Source organism: Anarrhichthys ocellatus, unplaced genomic scaffold (assembly GCF_004355925.1).
Source record: "Anarrhichthys ocellatus isolate YVR2014 unplaced genomic scaffold, GSC_Weel_1.0 scaffold46, whole genome shotgun sequence".
Classification (NCBI taxonomy): domain Eukaryota; kingdom Metazoa; phylum Chordata; class Actinopteri; order Perciformes; family Anarhichadidae; genus Anarrhichthys; species Anarrhichthys ocellatus.
The window spans coordinates 288,710-315,588 of NW_022280076.1; the positions used below are offsets into that span (position 1 = coordinate 288,710).

Consider the following 26,879-nt stretch of genomic DNA (forward strand, 5'->3'; position numbering starts at 1 on the left):
AAATAACAGTACTGAAGTAGAAGCAACAAAATGTACTAAAAGTATCAAAAGTAGGATGGTTTATTTTTATGACAGAAACTCTTTTGTTCTTAATTTATTTACAATTGACAGATCATTTTTATATTAGATTATAGATTATTAGATTATATTAGATTGAATTATTAAATAATAATAATTACTACGGAGTATAAAAAAAGAATACTTATTAGAGCAGAAAATGTGTACTTTCAACATACAGAGTTGTTTTTAAAAACAACTCCATGTACTTTTTTCCAGTATTCACTCTACTGTGTGCTTACACACGTGGACGTTTTTGTTTTTTCAGTACATGGTGGGAAGAAGTGGTTGACCCTGTCACTGCCAGGGTCAACCAGAGAACAGATGACAGCACAGGCCTCGCATTAGACACGGCAGACTGACTACAGGTAATGTATTACATGCTCCAAAATTTACATTAATCATTACATCATGTCCAATATTATACAGAAATCTGATATCCATTATTTTATATGGACATAAGATAATACTATTCACACTCATGATAATGAAAAGGATATACACAACATGTTTGAAGAACATTGTGTGTCAAAAGATATGCAAAAAAAACAACAACAACATTCAGACCTCTAAGTAATGTCTTCATTAACAACATGAGAAGAACAAAAACACTTACTCTGCCTTTGAGATTTGTTTACTCACCCCAATGGAGGTGAACAGAATTTGGTGTGTGGTGTTCAAAGCATGACAGATTACATTTGAAAACCTTCTACCGTATACCAAATATAAAATACCAAACTAAAAAAGACTTCGCGCGTAATTACGCGCGCCGTTTACATAAGTGTCCGCTAAACAATATAACAAGCCACTTGACAAATAGGACGACAATGTTTGCGAAGGAGAAAAAACAAACATTGTATTTACCTTGAAAAAGCGGACAAATCCTTCTCCAGCACGTGACACTCCCCTGACTTGTGTATTGTCCTAAGGCAGTCTCAAGGAAGAACAAGGGGATTCCGCATGTAATCATGAACAAGGTGTATGGTATGAAGAACACACCTGCAAAAAAATATTTTTTACTTCCTAATGCACCGAGAAATATATACAGTATGTATAGTGTGTCTATACATACATATATTTAACAACAACTGCTTAAAATAACTCGCCTCCGCCGTTTCTGTAGCACAGTTAGGGGAACCGCCATACATTGCCAGGTCCGATTATTGCGCCCATCACGGTCAGGATGAACTCTGCTTTATTCCCCCAATGACCCCGTTCCTCCATCTCTTTAGGCGTCTATGGGTGTCCGTTTGGCACCGCAACGGTGCAGGTGCCATTCTTTCCCTTCATGGCCGTCTTTTACCCCTTTCACTCCTTACGTTTCCTAGAATCACTCCGCAGTGCCAACTTTGCCTTGTACCCAAGACGTAAGACTTTAATTGTGCGTTCCAGCTACCTCTCCCCACTGTCAGACAAAACTGCACCGCGTGAATGAACATGAAGTGGGAATGTTGTTGGCTGAGACGGAGATTCCACAGTACTGTCATAAAGAAGGTCCCGCTGTTGCGCCGGTTTAAATACTATTTAAATATACGTTGCAGTTACGTAGATGGGCATTAGGGGAGGGTGTCAATGGAAGCTTGGAAACGTATGGATCCCTATTCAAACGTCATCGGTGTGTTGTTTGCCTTTCTTGGCTAATCAACTCAGAAGACACTACGAATGATTCAGTTCAGTATAATAACAATTCGATGAGAAGCATGCTTTAAGGATGAATGAATAACGCATGCACCACAATATTCTACTCGTATATATTGATCTCTTTGATTGTTGTATCCGGAAGAAATCAGCCGCTGAACGAGAAACCAATGCTGGAACTGACCGTTAGGTGACACTACCTCTCACTCAGTTTATCCTGCAACACGTGTTATTGCACAGCTCATAGAGCACATATCTATCTACACAGTTGTTCGTCTTTTTCAGATTCACTTATTTATTTTTTTTACAAATTACACATAGTCATTTCAATTCAATTAAACCTTTTTTGTAACGCAAAACAATAGTAATGAGAATACATTGCAACTCCAAAGAAATATATGAAATGGTATATTTGGAGGTTAATTCTTAAAGTCATTTGTTAAACTTTCCAACATTACATACAAAAACGTCCACAATAGTGAACTACTGTACCTAAACAACCATCATAGCAAATATATTAACTGATTTATTTTCCAAACAATATGTAATCAATGCCATCTGAAAAAAACATCAACATATTATTATTATTTTAGGAAAGTTACAGATAATTTGGATATTGTGCCAAATGTGGATAGACAGCACATGAATGTTTGTCTGTTTCCTTCAAAATGACTGCGAAAGTGCCCTATACCCCCTGATAGTAATATTCAATTGATACTTTGAATTAGGACCCATGGCAAACATGTACTCAATAAATAGTTCCATCTTTATAAACTGCATAGTGGAATTGGGTGCTTTGGACTGGGGCCCCCCAGGATCCCAATATATTGGTATTTTTAAAATCACTCATTAAAACAGAAACAAAAAACAATGATATAAAGTCATTGGGAACAAATTGGTTGGCAAAGTCATAAACATTTAAATGATCTAGACCGGCAGATGTCTGAGAGTACTTTTTGAGTTTTCTTTCATGCATTTAGCCTGTAGAAAGCCGTCTTTGCACATAGATGTTATTTCTAATGAAGGGTTTGCAAAAAAAATTTCAACCTGACAACTGAAAGGGCAGTAAGACACAAAGATTCCTTTGAGCAAAAGTTCAATAACAATAGAAATCACCAGTTATTGTATTATTTTATATAAATGGAAACAGGTTCCTGTTTCAGTATCATGTGCACATAATGCCTATGAAAGCTGATATTAACAGGCATGTTGCTTTACCAAAGCTATTCTTCAAACTTCACAATAGAGAAGCGTATAGTAGGGTTAGCATAATTTAAACTTCAATCTTAGACTATAGAGGGCCCAAAGAGAAATGGATTCAAAAAATATTTACAGCTCAGCTGCACTTTTGTGGTTCAGTAAGGATCGAGAGTCACTTACACTTTTGTGGACTGGAAAACCAATTCAAAAAAGTTCCAACAGTATTCTGCCCTGTCACACAACACTGTGGGGTCATCGATTAAAGGGAAGTCTAAATAGTTTCATTCTTCTTTTGGTGCTGTAAAAATTGCATTTAGTTTTGAATGTGTCATTTAAAAAAACCAAAAAACAACTAAGATAAAGTTGTCATTATTGAAGGAAAGAGGAAAAATATATAAGGTGATTCCAAACTTTTGTGAATTATTTCACTAAAACTACATCGGACAACTATACCTTTATAATGAAATGAAAATTAAAGACAGTGTTGCAAATAAAACATTACAAACGTTGCAGAGACGTTCTCCAAAAGAAAAATATGAAAAAAAGAGCCGACAACACAACATATTGCGTTGCAGGAACATTTTAATGTTGTAATAGACACGTTGCAATGTTTCCCTTTAACATACGCAGAACCCCAGAAGAAACGTTCTGGAGACTAATTACGCGTTTCCCGTCAAGATAGGTGGTTCTGTGTGCTGACGGACTGCGGCTGCACAGGAGCCGCTGAGCTGGAAACCAGTGAGCTCATTCGGGCTGCTTATGGAAGAGGGCGGGGCTCCCAGCATCATCACCACCGGCCATCGCTGCTTCATTGTACGGGGGCTGCTGCTGATGCTGCGACCGTAGCGGGGAAAAGGACGGGGTTTTTTTTCTCCCTTTAAAAAAAATAAGAAAAAAAGCATGTCATGGACACGGTTTCACGGCGATTAGGACTCCACGGGCGACGAGAATCGATTTCGAGGTACGTTAAGGAGAGATGTTTGTAAATACGGCCGTCGGTAGCTTTAACATTGTCTGCACTGGGAGTTACGGGGACTAGCAGGCCTGGTGGTTGGTTCATCTCAGCAGCTGTGCGAGATGCATATTGGGCTCGGGTTTTTTATTCCGCTGGAACCCAAACATGTAACACTGCAGCAACACATGCCATCATCGTGTAAAATAGCACAAACAAGAAAAACGAGCCCGCCCCCCCTTTTTTTTGAGCGTGTAGCATCGACTCAACCTGCATGTCGGAAGTGGCAGAGCTTGGCCTGCACGAGCAAGCCCTCCGAAGATGACGAGGATAGAGCTTGTGTAGGCTATTTTTTTAAATTATTTTTGTTATCGCCGTGGAGGCGCCATCGTGCACACGACGGATGCTCACGCTGCATCGAGCATCATCTCCGTGTCTGTATTTTCTGCGGCTGGTGGGGCTTATGTTTAGCCGTGGGCCTGGCTACTTGTTGTGCGGTGAAGCTCCCAGCTGTTGGTGATTGCTCCAGGTAAAGCCTGGTGCGCATTGTGCTTCTCCACATCAGGCCTGCGCACGGTATGGTTTGCAGGAGGTGCATTTTGTTTCTGCTTGACAGGTCATCACACATTACTGGCCATGTTTTTTTTTTTTTTTTTGAAAGGATGCTGCAGTGATGCATGCTAGTCCACAGTGGTGAGCTGGCAGGGGCCTCCAGACTGAGGCACAAGGGTCTGCAGCCTGCAACTGCCTGAGGGTGTTACACTAACCTGATTTATCACACATCACCCCCGCTAGGAAGGCATTTGTCCCACTACTGTTTTAGGGTCAGCACAGATGCAGGCTAAAGGGACTGCCCTCAAGTTAATAGTTTATAGATTGACTTACACAAGAGTTCAATAGCACACATCGATGGAGCAATGTGAAACAAGGGGATACAATTTAAAAAAACGACTGGGATAAAGTTAGATGGATCATTTTGAACGGGAACGTGAACTCAATTGTCACAATAGTGACCCTGATTCAGTCGGGCAGTTTGATTCCCATATGGCAATGATGTTTCTCTTCCCTTTTCTTTGGAGAGGTCGTGTTAATGTTGCTCCACAAATTTGTCACAGTTCGATTAGATCTGGAACTATGGCATTCATCTTTTAGTGGTCCTCTGTGATGGCCAGATGAGCACATGTGTCAGTGTTGTGTTTATTCTGTATCTACCGGCTATCAAGTGTTTTTGCATTGCTATATATTGTCATACAATTCCAGAAATGCCACTTCATGTGTTACTGCTTATCTACCATCAGTGGACAATCTCCCTCATGTAATCGGTTGTTGCATGATTTACATTTCCACTTTACTGCACTCCTTCCTTAATTCCTTAATTAGTAGAGCCTTGTTTGTACGCTGTGTTGATATTTTGACCTGAGACGGATGGATTAGAAGTCGTTTTGTTGCCTGAACCAAAAAGCAGTTAACGTGACCTTAAAAACAAGCAGGAGAGTTCTGTTTGATGACACTTTGAACCAACTTATGTCACAACCAGACCCCAGACTGATTCAACTTAAGTTGCTCATTGACATTGGGGCTGTGTCGGGGCCAGCCTGACTTACTTTTGCACACTCGTCTTGCGTAACCTGGATTAGTAAAAAAAAAAAAAGTTTCCTAGAAATGTAAGATTTTGATTGCTGGAAAAAACAAACAGTAAAATAGATGAAGTCCCTACAGGTTGAGCAGTTATGGACAGATCTTTCTGGTATATAAGGGAAAGTTTGGATGTGAATTCATGTTAATTATTCAGTGTTAATATGATCATATCATATATTTTTTGATAACGGTTTTGATAGAGTCAAAGGTTGGTATAAAACAATATTGTTATGTTTGCATCATGCAGAGTCCTTTACTGTAGGATTTATTAGACTGTCTGAGTTTCCAGTTTTTATGTAATACATCAAATCATAACCAGATTACATATTAAGAGATACTTTGCCTTTGGACTTTTTTTCCTCAAAATCTTCCCAACCCTCACTCTTCTAAAAAAATAAAAGCTCTGCAGCTACATTTGTTGAATTTAAAATGAGTTTAAATTAATGATAGTTTGTCTTTGATAAACATGATCTCATTATTGAGGGTTTGTCGAGTGAGTCATTGACGTTAATCTTGTAAACAATCAAAAATACTGTATGGAAGATGCATCGTTTCTCTTTTTTTTTATCCTGCTGATCAATTCTGACCAACATTTTGTCAACTGCTTCACTAAAGAGCTACTTATGTCTTGCCTGGCGGCGTGTATCCTCAACACAGTTCTAGAAGGCTTATGGAAGCTCCAAATATGATCCCCAAAAGCAGCCAAAGCTTATCCTAAACCTTTGATACTTACCCTAACCCAAGGCAAAGTATGGCTTGTACAATAGTTTGAGTGGATAGTGGATGACAGATGGCTGGTCCTGATATAAACAAATGTTGGGTCTTGGTTGAAAGGATTATTTTGGGAATGAAAAACTACAGAAACAAATAGCCTCTTGTTTATGGGCAGAAATAAAGATGTGCACTTTTGTCAAATCTAAACTATCTGCTGAAAGTGACCATTTCATGGCAGAACATGGTAGCTGCCTCTTTCCTTTTTTTTATGACAAAATAAATTGAATGGTAGTGAATGAGCCCGATTTGGCAAAACTGATATGATATTGCTAAATGTAGCATTGGCATGAAGTCCAAATTATCATAAAAATGATTTAGTCTTTCAAAAAGAGCTAACGTTTGTCATTAACACCCAACAAAAAAGCCTATTGGCTTCTATCGTAAGATCCTAGAGGTCCATCAGACTAAAGCAGCACGGCTTGCTTTTCTCAGAGTACCCTGCTTCACTCTGTCTGGAAAATCCAGCGCCAACACCCAAAATCAATGACTAAGGAGTCAAAAGTGGGTCATGGTTCCAGTTCAGTTTGATGTGGAAGATAATCATCATTGAACTCTGCAGTTCCATTGTGCTTTTGTCTTTTCATCTTTTGGATTGCAATTTCACCGTATCACTGCTCTAATCAATCTACTTTCTAGCAGCAGTAAGTAGCTGTTTTCAGTGATAAAAGCTCTGACACCCAATGGCAGACGGACCGAGTTAGCGACTAGCTGCTGCGGAATGTCAAATATCTAGCAGCTTGAGACTCAATTATTTATTCTCAGAAATTAATTGAAACTAAAACAGAGCAAAAGGGAGAGCAGGTATTGGTCTTGTATTGTTCAGGTGGCCAAACACATGACTCAATGTGAATGATAATGGTCCTTAGTTTTAGCTATAGTTGTATAAGTAGGCAACTGTTTGCCATCATGTTAGCTATATCAACTTACCAAGGCGATAATATGCAGCAGCAGCTGTTTCCAGTGAGGAAGATGCTACCTGTCCAGCACCAAATGTCAGATGGACAAAGTTAGCGACTAGCGTTTAGCATCTGAAAGAGCCAAATATTTCCCTGAGGAGTTGGTTGAGACCAAAACAGAACTAAAAAGCCTGGTTATTATTGGACTTTTATCAGTAGTACAATGACTCCAAATGAATGCTAATGTTGCTACGTGTCTGATGGATGTGTAGGCAACTGTTTGCTAACAATCTTTTCAGATAGTAACATGTCAACTTTTTAAGAGCTTGCTCCCAGTGACCACAGGGAAACAGGCATCTCTACTGCAGACATGCAGCTAACTTAGTCATACCAAGAAATAAAGACACGGTTGCGTATACAACCGTCAAGTCAAAGTGTGTAAATCATAATAGTTCAGCGTTCAAGCCCCTTTATGATTTCTGAAAACCATGCAGGTAATGAATGCATTGTTTTGCAAAAGTTCCCATTTTAGGGCAATTTAAATTATTACAAGTGACGACAGTGTTGTGCATTATCTGCTTGACCGGCTCGCTAGTTCTTAGAGGAATAACGTAACCAGCTTTTGCAAGATCCAGTTCTTCAAACCCTTTCTGGCACGACAGGAGCAATTTCATTAACTTGTCTCAGTCTTTGAGATTTCTTCAAAGTCCATATAAATTGAGTTCTGTCAGATGGTGCCATTTCTTCCTGGAGAACTGTAAAAATAGGAATATGACTTTTTTTACTACTACAATTCATCATTGTCTTAGTGTCTGATTATATGTTTGCTGCACATGTTTATTTGCTAAATGTTTGCAACCTCTAAAAGGAAGATACGGTCTATTAAACTGCAAAGAACATTATTGCAATGTGCCTAATATGTGGCTGAGGTTGATCAAGCTCAGCTTGCAATGTAAGATGCTTTAAATCCTTTCTTTCAAAAAGAGATATCTCCTGCTATAACTTCCTGTGTCGAGATTAAATCTCTTCACATGCACAGTCTGATGAGTGAAGAGAGGGAGTGATAAACGGTGAAAGTAATACATTAAAAATAGGTTAGATAGACAATTGAGGCAACATCCTCTGGCTGTGTTACGTTCATTTGACTAGCCAGCAGATTATTTCACGGTGCAGGCTGAAAATGGAATATGACGGTAATAGGATTGACTCAGGCTCACAGCAAATTCATTTCTAGTTTCTCCCTTCAGAGCAGTACCAGGCTGCTGCGGATGGTTTGTAGGTTAATATAGTATTAGTAGTCATCTGTGTTGTGGTTGGCTTCGCATGATGGTGGTGTATTGAGATGGTTGTGTATCAGTGAATCATCACTTTTTCTATGCTAATTTTTGTACAGATTGTTGCGTAGCTTCACCAGCCACAATGCAAATGAAAATACAATAATAATAACAAAATATAATATGACTGTGACTAACAATTAATTTCATTATTTTTTAATTCGCCAATGACTTTCTCAATCGAAAATGTCATCCAATCAAACGCGACCTTGGGCGACTAGCTATCGACACCAGTCATTTAAAACCACTCTTCACCATTTGTGGATCATAGTAGCTAAAGTAGCATTATGGAGAGATAAGAATAGATTTGCGTTTTGCATTTTTAGCAGTCCAATCAGATTTAAATCCATCTCGTAACTGTACAGAGCTGAAATATATTCCATTTCACTGTGAAATAGGTCACAGTACAGAAGTTAAACACGCTCTAACATTCGTCTCACTAGGACTTTGAGCAGTTGTTAATGGATTTTCAACATTTATGAAGCAATTGTTACTAAAAAAGAAATGACAAATACCAGCCAAAGGGCTTTTTCACAGCCTTTTCCAGAATTACTCGATGAGTTCTCAACCAATAAGAAACTATTAGTTATATATTTTATACCCTTTATAAACGGCGTTTACATCAGAAAGTGGTACCAAATAATAATTTGTAAAAAATTAAAATGTATTTTTAGAATTAGATAGTTGTATATTTTATGTATAAAAAATTAAATGGAATACCTACAATTTAAAACAAAAAAAAACCTGAATTATGGTACTAGATCAGCACCAGTATGTTGAGTAACTAAAGTAACTCTCCTGTATGATAGCTTTAGCTATTTGCTAAACATCCCCTTCATGGAAGGTTTGCTTTGCGTGTTAAAATATGAACCCAAATGTATATTTACAGGCAGTCAGGTGGAGGTGGGAGTGCTGAGTGAAACACATGATTAAAGCACTTCTCTCTGGACTCATGCCAACGCTGTCACCATATTCATTATTTAGAAAGGCCTGGCTATCCCTTTCAGGATACTTTTAAGTTTCCTGACTAGATAACCCCCCCCTTTCTTCCATGTAGCTATTTATATATGGTTTCCTCTATGTCCTTTATTCCTCTACACTACATAGGCCCTTGTGAGGCTGACGTGTTTTGCGTCCTGGTAAATGATGAGCTATAATATTGTGTTCAACCATTTGAGTAAGTATGAAAAACACATTTGTACCATAGAGAATGCATCAGTCTTTCTTATTTTTTGATGCTATGCAAATCTACGACAGCATTAGGAGAAAAAAATGGTTTGATTCTCGACTGGGACGTGTCACGTGTCAAAGTGTACCTGAGCAATACACTGAACCCCTAACGGCTCCCTGGGCACCTGTCATTGGCAGCCCACTGCTCCCTATATATACAGGGATGGGTCAAATGCAGAGACAAATTTCCCCCTTAAAGGGATCAATATAGTATAATAAATTAAAAAATTAAAATTATGTCTATTCCTGAGATTAAAGACACCATGTGATAACACAGTTCTAATAACAGAATTATATGCCAATTAGATACACAGACATTTAAGCTACAACATTAGGTTATGCTATTTGTGCTGATTTAGTCGTTTTAATTACTTTTGACTCCATCCATTCATTCACTTACAAGCACATTAATTATGTTATTAATGAGGTAAATCAACCATATAGGCTCTTTCTGCAGGCCACGCGCCACGATCTTGTGCACATTTAATCTTCTTCCGCTTACACTGTTCCGATGACCAGCTTGAGCCTAAATGCCTTTCTGAATATATGTATGGTTATTTTGTTTTGCATTGAAGAGCTTCACTTATTTACTTCACCCCCGGTTTTATTGGTCAAGCTAGCGGAATGGTTTTAGGTTTGACAATGTTTGTCGGTCGGTTGGTCCGGCACTTTGTTCCAGGCTGAAATATATCAGCAACTGTTTGCTGAATTGCTGTGAAATTGGGATGAGATTGGGTTCATGGTCTCCAGAGGGCCACTGTGGTGATCCCCTGACTTGTCCTCTGGCAACACCATGTGGTTGACATTTGTGGTTTTGAGTGAGCTTTCACTACAACATTTTTACGATATATTTTCAGTTCCATGCGTTCTTCTTCCTCGTCAAAACCTTGTGCCCACATTCCCCAAAATGCAACTGCAATGCTGACAGGTCAGTCAGAGATTCAGGTATGTTATGCTATCAGTGGCTAATGTAGCCTTGAGCTTCTAGCCTCAAGCAGAGCTGAGTAGAACATCCTGAACTAAGATGGTGAACATTATACCTGTTAGGCTCAAATTGTTTTCTGATGTTTATTAGCATGCTGACATTAGCATATAGCTCAAAGCACCGCTGTGCCAAAGTACAGCCTTCCAGGGCCATGCTGGCTGCAGGCTTTTTGTTGTGTTCACATTTGGAATTATAACCGTCAATCTGCTTGTCATTCGTCGCATCAGTAATCTTTCACTATCACCTCTTCTCAACTCACCCTGACAAACACACCCATACGTGTGGAAGCTAGTCCGCACATACCAAAAGTCTCAAATTGTGTCACCTCTGCAGCCTGCACTATGTCTCATTCTGTCTTTCTTTGTCTCTCCTCCATACCCAAGCCCTTTTTTTCTGATAGGAGAATGAGGAAGAGGAGGAACTGGAAACCACTGGGAGCGCCTTGGGAAGTTTCTGTGAAGTCTCAATGAAAGCACTAGAAGAGCCTCTCTAGTATTCGACTCAATGGCCAAGAAAGGGCGTACGAAGAGCGAGAAGCCCGAAGCGCTCATCTCTGCCCTGCAGGCAGCCAATGAAGATCTCAGGTCCAAGTTGACTGACATTCAAATAGAGCTACACCAAGAAAAATGCAAGGTACTGTAGGCTACAACATCAAAATACATACATTTTTCCAGAATATTTCAAATATTGTAATTACAATTTAAGCTCAGTAGATTTAAACCTTGATGCTGCTCCAAAGTTTAAATCATACTGGCTTATAATCTTTTTTAGAAAGCTACTTAATAACTTGAGGTCCCAAAAAACTATGAAATTTAAAATGCAACCTTTACAGCAGCCTTTGGACACGTTGCACAGCGTTAAGCTGGGTCTTGAACGTACATCTTATGACTTGTGACACCATAAATGACATGCTTATTTTCAAGGTGCCCTTCATGTCAACAGTTCAGTTAATGGTTAAGCTCTTTAGGCTATTTGTGTACTGCATTGTACACTGTGCATCCATACAGTTAACTGTATAATGTCCCTAAAGGAGTTAATTCACAGCCACACTAAATAACACACTTGCAATGTTAAATATTGGTGTTGTACAGACAGTAAAGCACATGTTGTACAGAACAGCATGTTTTGCTCAGTCTGCTGTATGTTACGTCTAGAAAGCTGTTAACATGTCACCTCACCTCACCTCACAAGAAGACACCTCTTTTACACTTGGTACATTATCATTGTCATTATCACAAACATTGTTTTGATTTTGTGCTTTGATTCATGGAAGTGAGTTATCCTCAGGGGAAATGATGATTTGTGGCCCTTTTTTTAAATGTTATTTGGACTTCACCGCACTGGGAAGTCTGCAAGTGCCGCAGGGCTGTCCAAATGCACAATTCATCAAGTCTACAAGGGGCCCCAAGCAAACTCTCTGCAGACTTTCAGAGAGTCTGCTTTGGGTGCAGACTTCACTAGACCATGCTGGGAAGATTACCCAGAGTTAGTGACGTTTGGATTAAGCCTTACTTGTAGAGGTTGTTGGAGGACAACACGGCTTGAGAGGAACACAGCAGGCATTACTCAGGGCTGATAAAATCATTTGCTCTTTGTTTTATTTCCAGTTAATGTCGTAAAAATTTCAGTCAAACATTGGGTAGTAAAGGTACAGCATGAAGTATTAGATCAAGAAAACTAAGCATGGTTGTAGTGTACACAGCATTTATTATTTTACCATTATTATGGAATGAAATATTATTATACCGGTAATTAGATATTTCCCAGATTCATTGAAATGCATGTTATTGCTTTGTCCAGGAAGTCATGTGAAAGTTGGTTCTCAAAAACACAACAAATATTAATAACCTTTTAACCACAACTAAATCCGTTAATCAAGGAAAATAAAGATAAACCAAAGAGTCAAATCTTCAAAAACAATGACTGATGGCAACCTGCAGTACAATAGTAGGTATGCTGGTCATGTAAAAATATTCCAATTCCTCTCTCATCCTCCTCTGCCACTCCTCTCAAAGGTGAGCAAACTGGAACGCGACAAGCTTCAGGAGGTGAAGCGGGTGCGAGAGCAGGAGCAGCACCGTCACACCGCCATGTTGACAGAGCAGCGGGCCAAGTGGCACGAGGAAAAGCAGAAGGAGCTCCAGGCTCTGAGGGAAAACCTAACACGACAGCATGAGCAGGAATTGGCCCGCCACGCCAAAATCAAGGACCAGGAGAACCAGAGGCTCAAAGCCGCACTGAGCGCCATGCGCGATGGCAGCGGAGAGAAGGTGAGGTTAACAGAGGGCAGTGAAGCTCGAGTATGATTCTGCAGTCGTGACACAGATATACAGTAATAAACAGATACTTTCCACCCAAATGAAATGTCGAAACAGCAGCTGTGGATGTAAACCAGGACAGAGCGGACAAGGCAGTCACCTTCACTGCTGAGAAAAAGCTCCAGATGGGGGGGAAGCACTAGAAATAAATTCTCATTACTCACCTTTTCGTCTCCCCAGATAATCTAAAAAAACAACCTTGTAAGGGTTGATGTACACAAGCTACATCAAAACCCTTCACCTCTCTCTCCATCCTGCGTCTTCAGGTGCGCACAGCATTGACCCTGGAAGCCAAGGAGGACGCACGCCGCTTCTTTGACCAGGAGCGAGTGAAGCTCCTGCAGGAGATAGTGGAGCTGAAGAGCACAAAGAAGCAGACCGATGAGGCTCTCAGCAACATGATCCAGTCCGACAAGATGAAGGCTGGCGACCTGCGGGTGGAGCACCAGCATCACCAGGAGCAGATCTCCAAGATCAAGTGGGACAGTGAGAAAGACATCCGCAGACTGGTAGGCACAGTCACTGCGACTAAATTCTTTACAACTGACACGATTGTGACCATCGTATTTTTATATCAAAATCCAATCACTTTTTTTTTTTTCCAGTCCTCTGTACCTTTAAATCCCGCTACATTCTAAGGCCACTCACTTTTTAGCGGCCCAATCAAATGCAAAGGATTAGATTTAAATCCCTCTTGTAAATGTACACCGTTCAAATATTCGGTTTCACTGTGAAATACGTCACAGTACAGAAGTTAAAGACACTCTAACTCCCGTTTCACTGGGACTTTGATGGTATACTACTTGTGTACTACATTGTACACTGTGCATTCATACAAAAAAAACTCTTCACAAGAAGCGAGTAATGTCCTTTCAGCAATTTCTGAAACACACCATCACTTCCTCCTCCTTCCCTGTAGGTGGATGAAATCAAATCTAAAGAACGCACCATCTTTGGTCTGGAGAAGGAACTGGAGTCAACGGCGGGTTTCCTACAGAAGCTGCAGCTTCAGAAGGACGCGCTGGACGACCAACTGTTCCTCGTCAAGGAGATGGAGTGTGGCCTGGGGAGCCCGAAGAGAGAGATTCCAGGCAGAGCTGGAGATGGAGCTGAGCACTGTAGTAGCCCAGTAAGTAGAGAGGCTTATCAAGGAGAAGATCCACTCATATCAAACGTTAATAACAAATTATTTACATGAGAGAAGAGAGAGCCTTCATACATCTTAAGCCCCATTTTTTTTCTTTGCTTTAGCCCTTGAAGCTAAAGCGCCAGTGTGCCGTGACTAGTTTTCTAACGCATGATTTGAGCAAAGGAGACTTGTGTAACCACATTTTAGCCATCACTCATATTTATCAAAGCAGCTCATGCTGACTTATGGCAGTCGGAATCCTGAACTAAAACTGAAAGCACAGCGTCATCTCAATCGTCGTATTGTCCCCTTACAGAGGAGCCATATGTACAAACGCTGAGCTTTGTCCTTGTGTGGACAGCTGGAGAGAATTGAGAGAGCAGACTCTGAAACGAGTGCATGCATGGTCTGGATTGCATGATTAAAGGTTGGTTAAAGCGTGTCAATTCATGAGCTGTCCCACTGTTAATGTGACCACTCATGGGATTAAGTTATAATGTCCATGAGATGTGAGCAGATTACAATTAAAGTTTACAGATATGGTAATCATGTTGGCTTCTCGTGTGTGAAGTCCACTTCTTGGAACATGTTAGTAACGCTGAACTCCAACTTGATTTGGTAGTTTTGTTACAACTAATAGAATTACTGAACAAAATATTTAGTTGTTGCACTGTAGTTGTTGAAAGTGATGATGCAACATTCTTCATGGTATTATACTTAAATAATGTATTTTTTCCCCCCTAGTTTTTGATTGAGTTAGTGAAATGATTGATAGTTTTTTTGTTTATTTGTTTGTTTAAGGACTTGAGGAGAAACCAGAGGCGCCTTGCTGATCTCAACTCGACCATACGCAAATTAGAGGACCGCAACTCACTGCTGGTCGATGAGAGGAATGAACTGGTACGACCAAATTATTTCGTTAAAGATGGATCTCCTGCTCTGTCTTCCTTCTGTCACTTATCTTTTCCTCAAATCTCCCAGACTCAGTGTCCCCCTGTCCACCATCCTCATGTCGGTAACAATACATCCCTGTGTCCATTTCTCCCCACCAGCTGAAGCGAGTTCGGGAGACAGAGAAGCAGTGTAAGCCAATGCTGGACAAGAACAAGCTGCTGTGTAAGAGGAATGATGATTTGACTCAGACGATCCAGAAGCTGGAGGATAAACTCAAGAACCTGGCCAAGGAGAACCATGAGATGGTCAGCACAGTCACATTGTCATCATAAATAAGTGTAGTTTTTTTTTTTGGGGGGGGCAATAGGGACAGACTGATTTATAGGTGGATATTGTAACTTTAGAGGACTTTCCTCTCTTTGTGCTGTTTGTTTGCAGAAGGAGAAGATCAGCTCCCATCCTCCGCTGAAGAAGCTGAAGTCTCTGAATGACCTGGACCAAGCACATGATGACCAGGAAATTGCCTTTCTCAAGCTTCAAGTCCTGGAGCAACAAAGCATGATTGATGAGCTGACGAGAGTATGTTGTTGTTTTTCATATAACGTGCAAATTATCCGGTTTTTGATCAGGCAGTTGGGGTCATGGTGTTTGATCCTGAGCTCATGTGGACATTGGATGCTTTTGTACTCTTCATAAAACACTGTAGTAAAACATACACAGTATAGTGTGAGACATCTTATTTCCATGTTTTTTTTGTTTGATTAATATATAAAAAAGTGTAAGAATTGAAGTTTTTCAGATGATGGGCGACTGTGATGATGGGCGACTGTGGCTAAGTGGAGAGCAGGGCCGTCCTTCAATCAGAGGGTCGGCGGTTCGAGCTCCGCCTCCGCTAGTCCATGTCAATGTGTCCTTGAGCAAGACACTTAACCCCAAAGTTGCTCCCGTAGCTGTGCCTACAGTGTATGGATAGAATCTGAATTATAAGTCGCTTTGGATAAAAGCGTCTGCTAAATGACTGTAATGTAATGATTAACTGTCTTAAAATTCGTAAAATTCAATTTTTGGATGTTATTTGCATACCAGTGATATTCTGCAGCCGAAGACAACCTGGACTATAAATTACCACCACTTTTGCTGTACCAACTAAATGTACAATGCACTTGTAACCAGGTACCCTGTGTAGCTTATTTTACAAATATGATATAGTAATATCCTTAATGATCAGACCGTAAACACAGAGCTCATGTTGGAGAACCACATGATAACCTCTCAGCTATTGACGTATGAAATTGGAGTTAGAAAAAGCAACATCATATGATGCCTAACGTCTTTAATGAACTGTGTGAAAGGTTGTGTTGTCATTGAGGTTGTTTTCTTCTATTTGATTTAAAAGAAGGAGAAGGAAAACAAAGATCATCTTACAGTGGTGGGTTGTCTTCTTTCCATTTGTCTGTTTTTCCAGGACCGAGAAAAACTACTGAGAAAGAAAAGGCATAAAAGAAGTTCGAGGCCAATAAAGGTAGAAATAATTATATGTGGTTCAATCTATTTATCTTTGAGTGTACTCCTTTTGGTTAATATTATATAATACCGGTAAACACATATTCAATGTTGATATCATTTTTCTAGGCTCTGATTGTGCCACAGAGGTGTGTTTAGCTGAAAACAATAATGGAAAAGGAAAAAGCTTTGATGTGATGTTAACAAGGCATATTGATTGTTGGACATTTACCATCAGAGATTTCTAGACCTGTAAATCTTTCAACTTCTTCTGCAGAGGCACATCGTAGTAGACACCTTCTTTGGGTATGATGAAGAGTCTATGGACTCAGAGACGTCTTCGGTGGCTTCGTTCCGGATGGACAGAACTCCTGCTACTCCAGATGAAGACCTGGAGGAGGTGAGGACTTGCCTCATATTCGTCACAGCAACTACATTTGCAATCGTGTCTACATGTTTTAAACTGTTCTGTTTTGATTCAATATCCGTTCAGCTACATCTGCAGAGGCATATACGGTCAAACAGTTCAGCCATAGACTCTGACCTCTAACCTGTGTGTGTCAAACAAGGGTCTAGCCAACGAGGAGTCGGAGCTGCGTTTCCGTCAGCTGACCAGGGAGTATCAGGCGTTACAGCGAGCCTATGCCCTGCTGCAGGAACAGAAAGGAGGCATTCTGGATGCTGAGATGGAGGCTAGGGTACATACACAGTGAGAAAATCACTGTTTTTTAAATTTTGTATTCCTGTCCAATCTATATTATTAACTCCTATTGAGTTTGTGTCAGTTTGTTATTGTTATTATTTGTTGTCTTGCACTGCGGCTCAAATTTCTGTGAGCTGGAGCAAGTTAGAGACATGAAACGTTGCCCAAGAACTGGAAATAATGTGCAAGTGCTTCACAGGAAATATCCAATTAAAAGAAACGCCCCCAAAAAAGCCGCTGGGATAATATAAGTTCTCCTGACTAGATTTTACACCTAAACCATAGGTCTGATTGCTACCAAAATGTCTGTGGTTCATCAGCACATAACTAGACCAAAGTCAACCACCATTTGGCCAATCATCACAAAACTTGCAGGACATGTCCACAAAAGTTTCATTCAGATCGATCATTAGGGACAGTAAATCAAAAACAGTTAGGTTAGGATATATCATCTGACAACAGTGAACCACGTTTGTAAAACTATCGCTCGATTTGCTTCATATTTTCGATTTGGCGATTGGAAGTGGTTATCTTGTGTTTGTCATGTGTTTTGTCCTCATAAAGATACATTTTGAATTGATTATGTAAATTTGGTTAACATTGGATCCGTGCTCTTCAGTTTCTTCCAAATACCATATTTCCCTGCGTATTAAATCCCCACGTGTACTTGAAGCTGCCAACAGCTTAGAATCTGTAATGTTATCAGGGCTGTCCTGATAGAAATGATTAGTGTAAAAGTCTAATGTTGCGGGCAGGTTGATGGTACATTCACAGTCAGATCATAGGGCTGCTTTAAGGCTGTGGAATTGAGTATACATAAATATTTTTCCCCTGCAATACCGGCACAGACCCCCCACTTGAGAAACAGTACCCTAGTGGCTAATGGAAGTCCTTACTTCATTACTCATATTTCAGGCTCAGGAGCAGCTCCAAGCAGAAGTTCTCAGGTATAAAGCCAAAATAGAGGACTTGGAGAAGGAGCTGAACCTGAAGGGACAGGTAGGACACACAAGTACACGCGTGCATGAAGGCAAATTATATGTAGGGTGGTGGACAAAACAACAGGAATACCACACAATATATAATTATTAGCAGCACACACTGAAAAAATGATATATAAGAGGGCAGCTTGACAGAATAGGGCAGAATTACAATGTTCACTCTTTGAGTTGATACAAAGGACTGGGTTATGAAATGTGTTGTAATGTGTTGCATTTCAGTTCCTCATTAAGGGCAAAATATACAGCAAGAAAAAGATTGATGAAGAGACACAAAATGTTTATTTGTTATCTTTTAATTCAATGTCTTGGGGTTCCTCCTGTCCTCTAATGAAAGTAACACGTTGTTTCACTGCCACGCCATCACTGCAAATGTTGAGTTTATTGTTTTGCTTAACAGGGGATATCTGTCTATGCATTAAGTGTCTCTGTCCTCTGTCAGGACTCCAAATGGGTGGAGGAGAAGCAGCTCTTCTTACGAAGGAATCAGGAGCTATTAGACAAGGTTGGACTTTAACCGTAGTTTTATTTCCAATAATCAAACGGCGTCAGTCTTCCTTAAGATGTTTGTGATTGCACCGTTCAAAAAGTATCATTCAAAGAATTTTGATTTGTCAAAAATATATTTATGTCATTGTTTTTTCTCGTGATTAGTTTCTTTCTTCTGTGCACAGCACTGGTATTATTTTAAAATAGCATTTAAAATTCCCTGAAAATCTATGATGTTTTTATCAGTTTGATTACACCTGCTACAGGTGGTACATTTGGTGTTTAGCATTGTTTAAAGCCTCACAGCTTTGAGGTACTTTCCTACAGTTATGACTTGCCTAATTGCCACTGTATCAACAACATATTACATAACATACTGACTGTAGCTACAGTCTAAAGTTCCGGACAGCTGCCTCTTCCTGTCTAATTAATTCTGTCTCTCTTTGTTGTCCAGATGGAAAAGATGGAGTCAGACTGCAGTCGACTGCAGCAGGAACTGCAAGACTCCAAAGATCAGAATGAACTGTTAGAGTTCAGGATACTGGAGCTGGAGGTGAGTGACCTTTCCTTTGTTACAGTAGCTAAGTGGAAATCCTATCGAGCTAGCCATTCAGCCATGTGGACAAAATGCCCGCTAGTCTGTCAGTCAGGCCGATTATTAGCTGACAGTGGTCTTTGCGTTTCATCTGTGCTGCAGTGCAGATACTGACGGCAGCTTGGGAGGGCCTAAGCTGCCACCTAGTGATCAGAGTGGAGAACAGTTCGCTCAGATGTGCTCAGTACACTGGTACACTGTGATTTATCCCTAAATGATATTAAAGGCTGTTATCGCTGCTTCTTCAGAGTAGCAATTTGTCTGAAATATGGGTAGTCAGCATTTTCAAGGTTGAACAAAGCAAAAAGCAGCACCTACTTAAACTTAAACATCATCATTAAGAAATAAAAAGTGCACAAGTGGGAACAAGGATTGTTCAGGGAACAGTGTGCCTGTCTGAAGGGGACAGTCCAAAACAAGCCAGTGAAAGTGAAAATACAGTTTCATCCAGGTTTAAAACAGAGTCAAGAGAGACTCGTGATGAAAGTTTCAGTTATAGTTCATCCTTTGTATCATCTAATGTCTACTTTTGTTGTCGCAGGAGCGCGAGAGGAGGTCCCCTCCATTCAACCACCTGAGGATGCATCCTTTCTCTGAGGGAGTCAGTGCTCTGCAGATCTACTGTATGAAGGAGGGGGTCAAGGTACGCAGTGAGACGGACTCGTCTGCTTTAATTATTGTAATTAATCATAAAAGCAAGAGATACCGCTGTGACAGATCCCACAATTCTTATGGCCACAGCAAACTAGAGGCTGTGAAGATTCATGTTTTAATTGCATGCAGTGTCTTTTGTTTTCGTAAAGGTTTAATATCAATGGACTCTGAACATTTATAGTGTCAAGAAATAAAAATGAAAGCTAAAGACCTTTTTTGTATTCTGTTTTCTTTACAGGACGTGTGCATACCTGATCTCATCAAACTTCTAGATATCCTGGGAGACAACGGGGTAATTCATTTGGAATTCACAAATCAACATATGATGCCAAAACAGACCCGTTATTAATAAAAGTTGTTTTTTTTCCATTTTTGTATAGAATTTAAGAAATGAAGAGCAAGTGGCCATTATTCAGGCCAGCACTGTTTTGTCGCTAGCAGAAAAGGTACGTTTGGAAACCACATCATGGTTCTTCATACAACACACAGAATAGTTGGTGCTGACTCAGGTTTTGCTGTTTGTTGCCATCTAGTGGATTCAACAGATTGAGGGGACGGAGGCAGTGCTGCACCAGAAGATGATGGACCTGGAGATAGAGATGGTGAGTCAAAACAGTCCTGTGTTTTTTTTACAGGATTTTACCTCTCTGATGTCATCAGTAGCCTCTGCTTCAATATAATATTACTTTCAGTGGCTCACATCAGCTTTAGTCCAGTGTGATATGATTGAAGCACTTAGACCTTAGTTATAAAATATTGTATAATATAATTATAAGAAGTTTATTTTGTATAGCACCTTTCATAGTACACAATTTAAAGTGTTTTACAAAAATATGATATTATGAAAAGAAAAAAACAATAAAAAGAAAAGAAAACAATAAAAAATATCAGTAAAACAGATGTTAAAAACACACAACAGTTACACACACTGTGCAGCACAAGGTGACACAAAGGCCAGTTTAAATAAAGGAATAAAAAGTAACCACTGTCTCTGACCTGCTTGTTCTGTACAGGAGATGTTCTGTAAACAGAAAGGGTATCTAGAAGAGGAGCTGGACTACAGGAAACAGGCCATGGACCAGGCCTACTTGGTACGTGTGTGTTTGTGTATCCTGTATGCATCACTTTATGGGGCCAAAATCTATTCACGGTCAGATTGTTGGAGCTCAATTCCTATATGGAGGAGACTCATATTCAGGTCCTCACAAGATTTCAAATTTATTTTCCAAGTTAAGTCTTGGTTTTAGTGTTGTGGTTAGAATCGTGACATGCTTAGGTGAAGGTTTGGGGTTATGCATGTAGTAGTTATGGTTAGGGTTGAGCCTGCAAGGAATGTAGTTAAGTTAATACAAAGTTGTACATATTTTTGCGTGTCTGACCTAGCAAGCAATCCTGTCTTCTCCTCTCTACAGCAAATCCAGGAGTTGGAAGCAACGTTATACAACGCCCTGCAGCAAGACAAGGTGCTTCCTGTCACCACATATTACTGACTTATTGTTATGAAAGCTACGGTCAATTTCAAACACAAACACAAATTGTTTTTTAACTTGTAAAACATCAGTGCGAGTATCTTAAGTACTAGAGGGGTGAAGTTAATGAAATCAAGACATCAATTTAAATATCAAGAAATGCGTCATAAAATGTTTTTATTAATGTGCTTTTGACGTACATCCTTGTGATTATGCACATCTGGAATATTCAGTCCACGTGACCAATTTATGAGGTTTATTGCAGATGAATTCTCGAATGATTATAGAAACTTTACAATCATAAACACAGATCAGAGAAACAGAGGCTTCCAGGAAACAGAACAGTCTTATTTCTTTAGAGCCTCTGCTGACACAAGGTGTGTTCACATAAGACCATTAGTACCCGAGATAAGTGTGTTGAGAAGTGTTTTTATGCCGCAGACAGCAGCGGGCATTATGTTAACGGTCATCCGTTCTCGTGAACACTATATCTCAGGAACGCCTTCTTCAAGTTTGGCTCAAACGTCCACCAGGCCACGAAGCTCAACTGATTAGAATTTGGATTTTATTTTTACCATAATTCAAGAATTGATATGCTATTTCTGACAATGTCCTATAAATGTCTAATAGGATAAAGCGGTGAAGTTTATTTTGGTGTCCACTGTGTCTGATGCCTGTCTTCTTCCCACAGGTGATAAAGTACGGCGAGCCTCTGGATGAACTTCAGAAGGACGAGCTGCGGTCGTCGGTGGAGAAGCTGAGGAGGCAGATGCTGAGGAAGAGCCGGGAGTACGACTGCCAGATCCTCCAGGAGAGGATGGAGCTGCTGCACCAGGCGCACCAGGTCTGTCTATGTCTGTACCGGTGATTTATGTGTTTTGTGTGTTTCATTTGAAATCTCTCTGACAGTTTTCTCTGTGAATATTTGCAGAGGATTCGTGACCTTGAAGACAAGACGGAAATCCAGAGGAGGCAGATTAAAGACCTGGAGGAAAAGGTAGACCATGTTTCATGTCTTTCTGTAAAAATAAAATAAAATACGTTCACTAATTAAGCTTGAACACAAACTGAAATGCTACCAAGTTCATATGTTTAAATGTCTTTGCTGATAGGCAGCCAAGATAATGGAATTGTGAAATCAATCTCAAATTGAATTTTGAGTGTATTTCTGTTCTATTTCTTTTCACATTATGTTCATGAAAGTACTCTTAAAATGAAATATGAAATTCTATTCTTACATTCTCTGTACAGTGAACTTCTGCTTCTGTCTCTGCTGTTACTAACATATCTTGAATGTGCCTCTAATCCTCTCACTTTCTTTGTCCCTTCTTCATCTCTTTCTGCCTCTCTCCAGTTTTTGTTTCTGTTCTTGTTCTTTTCTCTCGCCTTTATCCTTTGGCCTTGAAGTCTTTGGCGTGTCCTGTAGCAGAGGTGAGTCCTGAGGGCTTTGAGTAGAAAGTTCAGTCCACGTCCGTCTCTCTTCTGGACCTCGGTCAAATACTTTTCCATTAAAGCAGAACCTGCGCAGCAAGTGTTTTGGCTTTCTAAAAGCTGGGAATACTCTGGCTGTTGAACCTGACTCACAAATGCATTTCCTTAGCATTAGTAAGACTTATGTGCTTATGACCTACCTGATATGTGCTTATGACCTACAGAATATAAGCAGGTCATTTATTGTTATTTTTAAAAATAGTTTTAAAGTAATCTAATTTGGTATTTACTCATCATAACGATCAAATGAAACCAGATTTAAACAAAAACAGTCATTGTTTATCTGTAAATACTGCAAGTCATCAAGTGAGAGATGTATTGATTGTACAATAAAGTCGACACAAACCATGTGTCAAAATACTCATCTTGGCCCGTACTTAATCCTCAGAATAACAGTGAATATGTAGTTGTTTTGAAAAGGAACAACAAACTGACTAAAAACTGTGCAATGGCGACATTTTGTGACAGTCTGCTCTTTTGTTGTTATCTCAATGTGACCACTGGGAGGATCCGTGCTCTCCAGAAGCACAATTTATTTGACCCTGGTCTGCTCACTCTCCCTCCTACACATTTAGTAGCTTCACCTTGCATTCACTTTGAAATACTCAACTGTCATTCCTTCTTTATCTTTGCACTCTCAATATATTTCCACTGTGGCATTTCTGTTAACCTTCATGTTTTCTTTTCCTGTATTTCATCAGCACATCATCTTTACTTGTTGAAAGGTTTCCAGGCAGCTCAGAAAGCAAGCAGTGCCATCAACGTCATCATCTCTCCCTCTCTCTATTGCATGTGTTTGTTGTCCCCTCTTGGCTTTTAACCCATGTTTCTACATGTGATTTTAAAATGATGCATACAGTCTTTGCAAATGGTCTTGCAGGAAAATTCGTTTCTATTTCAGCCACTTGGGGGCAGCGCAACAAGCTTTGAGAACAACACGGGAAGTTATTGTGTTATTGTGTTATTGCTAATTTGTTTCACATCCAGCAGCTACAGAGGACCACTTGTTTTCGCCTTTTAGCTCTTGTTTGGTCTTCAACAACATCTGAGAAAAATATCTGGCGCTTTAGCATTCAGTCATGTCAACATAAGACTGTAAAGTATGAAAACAGTATGGATTACCTCAGAGTATACTCTACCAATTAACTTCCAGTTGTTTTAAAGAGTGTGGTTTGCTGAAAGATTTTCTGAAAAATTGCTAAATACTACAATAATACAATATGAATTTTAAACCGAACAAAATCTGCAGTGTATGTTAAATTAAATTAGCTTTGTCACAGTACTTTTGACTCCTAACTCTTTGTGACCTCTCTCTCTCTCTGTCTCTCAGGTGGTGTGTCAGCTTGGAGATCTTGTTTGTGACTGCAGTGTTATTTATTTTCTGGACAAGTGTGGAACAAAGTGCGTAGCAGTGGCTGCTAGTGTCCTCACATCAGTGACTGCTGTCAGTATAGGTGGATGTGTCGTGTGTTGGCTGTGGACGTTCCACTTCAGATTTTATTCTTTTGTTTGTTTTTAAATGGGGCTGGGGTTCTCAGGATACTGCACAGGATGACGTTTTGTTTTTTTAAGAGCGGTGTTGGACATTAAATGTCTCTCCAAACAGCTGGGAGTACACTGCACCAGGCTGCAAGAATGACACACAATTAGTGAGACACTTCCAGTAGATGCAGAGACACAGACACACATATACCAACGTACACACAGTTTACAGACACGCATGCATATACAGACGCATGCAGATGCAAACACACTCACACACACATGCTTTGACAAATCAAAACCAAAGCCTGGGAAATGTTCTCTCTGCCATGCAGGGTAATAATATGTCGTTCACCAACATTTAGCCACCGCGGGAATACAAACGGAGAGAGCTACTGATAGACAACGAGACAAACAAGCCACCGGACCACAACTTCTCTCTTCTTCTCTTCTTTCCTTTCCAAAACCCGGAAGGACGTTCTTCATGAATGCAACCTCTTGGTGAATAGAGGCGAGCCAACTCAGGGGCCACGAGTGCAGAGGCCAGTACTGGTCTCAGGTCAGATTATTATGAGGAACACTATGGGACATGGCGAGTCACCGGGCTGGCCTGCCCTTGCTGTTTTCAGAATGGTGCTTACACACGCTGCTTGGACTCTCCAGAGGTTAAACCTGGGGAAAGGGCAGAGCTGCGCTGCAGAGGCTGGTGTGTAGAGACACTAAAAGGGGGATACAGGACACTCAGGTTGAGGCGTCTTCACCGGACAAACATGACAGACTTGCGCGGAGAGGTAAAAAGAGAACAAAAAAGATCACGGTTGGAAACGACAACGTGGATGTCCACCGATTGTCAAGACACTTCTTTATTTATCTCAAAAACGAGCAGACTGTAAGAGCTTTACTCTCTGGTTATCTTTCTTTTTAAATTTGTTTTTTTACACCTCCTACCACCAAGATACTGTGTCCCAAGATTTCCACTGAACTACATGCTTATTCTGTACTGTAATATATACATTTGTTGATATGTACATGTCGCTGAAGTATTTTATTTAGTCTCCCCTTTCATTTCTGTGAATAGTTGCAATTTTATTTTACTCTCTGAAGCAGCTTGAACAGTTGATGTAGTTTATAAATGACTAAAAAGGGTACGCATTGCTCTGTTATATTGTGGTGACGGCTGCAAAGATGAACTTTATTTCCTTGAAAATTATAAATGAAAAATCGCCTCCCTTTTCTTTTTTTTCTCCCTCTATCACACACATAATACTGTATTTATGAATCTTCTGTCTAATAAATGTTCTGCTCTGTTTGGCCAGCAGGGGGTGCTGGTTTCACCTGAGCGACTTTCCATTCACCCTTTAAAGTTACACAATCTTTTAACAAACTTGTAAATATTTTCAAACTAGCTTGCAAAATATCTTTATCAACTCTGGTGGGATGGTTGACAAATTCAAATCTAGCAGTTGTGTCATCAGTACTTCCTTGATGCACAAAAAAATGGATACAATTTAAATTCAACAGTTGAATTTCATATGACGGAAAAGACGGAAACAATCATAACGCCACATTTTTCTGTCCCAAGACCACTGCAGGTTCCCCTGTTTTTTTACTAACAAATATGTCTTTGATACTAACAAGCCTCTTTCACAAAACACGACTTGCCACTTCCCCAAAATGAAAAGGGAGAAAGTGAATGCAACACAACACCTGCTCTCCTGTCAAGCCAACTGCCCAGGCACTGCAATATTTACTAGTATAGGCCGTCCTTGTTCCCTATGTACCTGAGCTGGTGTATCGTCCACCATACCACCCCTCCATTCACAGGTCTAGTGGATCAAGGCATCTCATTACATAGCGGACAGTAACTATGACCCATTCACTTTACCAAGGGGAATGACTGAGACTATTTTTGTGCAGACTCAGCTAACTAGCAGTTGCCTTAAATGCATTCCCCCCCCCCCTTTTTATCCGCTTGTATGTTCCTTTTTAGTGATTATTTTTTCAGGCGGTTGATATCAGCATATAATGTAATGTGTGTATATATATATATATCTTTTTTCTTTATTTCACAGAGGAGTTCTTTTTATCTTTACCCCGTCTGTCTTCCAGCGAGACTTCAACCCTTCCTCCTACTTTCGTCTAGATTATTACAGAAACAGAAAAAAGGAGCAATGCTGTAAAAAATAAAACAAAACATGGCCTTGGACCTTAAAGAATAAATTGTCTTCTTTTTGCATCTTTATTGCAGGTATGCTTGGTAGGGGTTTTGTGTTGAAGGTGAGCATTTCTAACTATAGTTACTAGTTAAAGTTAAAGAATAATAGTAACGGTTTGAGACATTTTTCTCATTTAGTAATTTGTCATATCAACAATTCATTCTTTAAAGAAATATATTTTAAACTTTTTTAGCAAGTGGATTATTCATGAGCTTGTCTTTCAAAAGTCTCAAC

General features: G+C 39.9%; 1 protein-coding gene across 5 annotated transcripts; it reads left to right on the forward strand.

Moving 5' to 3' along the window:
- The first annotated feature begins 168 nt into the window (after positions 1-168).
- jakmip2 (janus kinase and microtubule interacting protein 2) lies at positions 169-26,635 on the forward strand. 5 transcript variants are annotated; one of them, XM_031869110.1, is made up of 24 exons: positions 169-425; positions 3,578-3,856; positions 11,088-11,337; positions 12,720-12,974; positions 13,289-13,531; positions 13,942-14,151; positions 14,953-15,051; positions 15,204-15,350; positions 15,484-15,624; positions 16,511-16,567; positions 16,826-16,948; positions 17,118-17,246; positions 18,167-18,250; positions 18,692-18,754; positions 19,193-19,291; positions 19,875-19,976; positions 20,226-20,279; positions 20,368-20,433; positions 20,521-20,589; positions 21,001-21,078; positions 21,400-21,450; positions 22,148-22,300; positions 22,388-22,453; positions 24,278-26,635. In XM_031869110.1, exons 3-24 carry the CDS (start codon positions 11,209-11,211, stop codon positions 24,464-24,466), a joined length of 2,607 nt encoding a protein of 868 aa, XP_031724970.1. In that variant the 5' UTR covers positions 169-425; positions 3,578-3,856; positions 11,088-11,208; the 3' UTR covers positions 24,467-26,635. The 5 variants fall into 5 exon arrangements, with proteins under 5 accessions (XP_031724970.1, XP_031724971.1, XP_031724973.1 ...); XM_031869113.1 differs by lacking the exon at positions 169-425 and adding an exon at positions 22,811-22,887 and having other exon boundaries at positions 3,541-3,856; positions 24,278-24,364; XM_031869111.1 differs by lacking the exon at positions 3,578-3,856.
- The last annotated feature ends 244 nt before the right edge of the window (positions 26,636-26,879 follow it).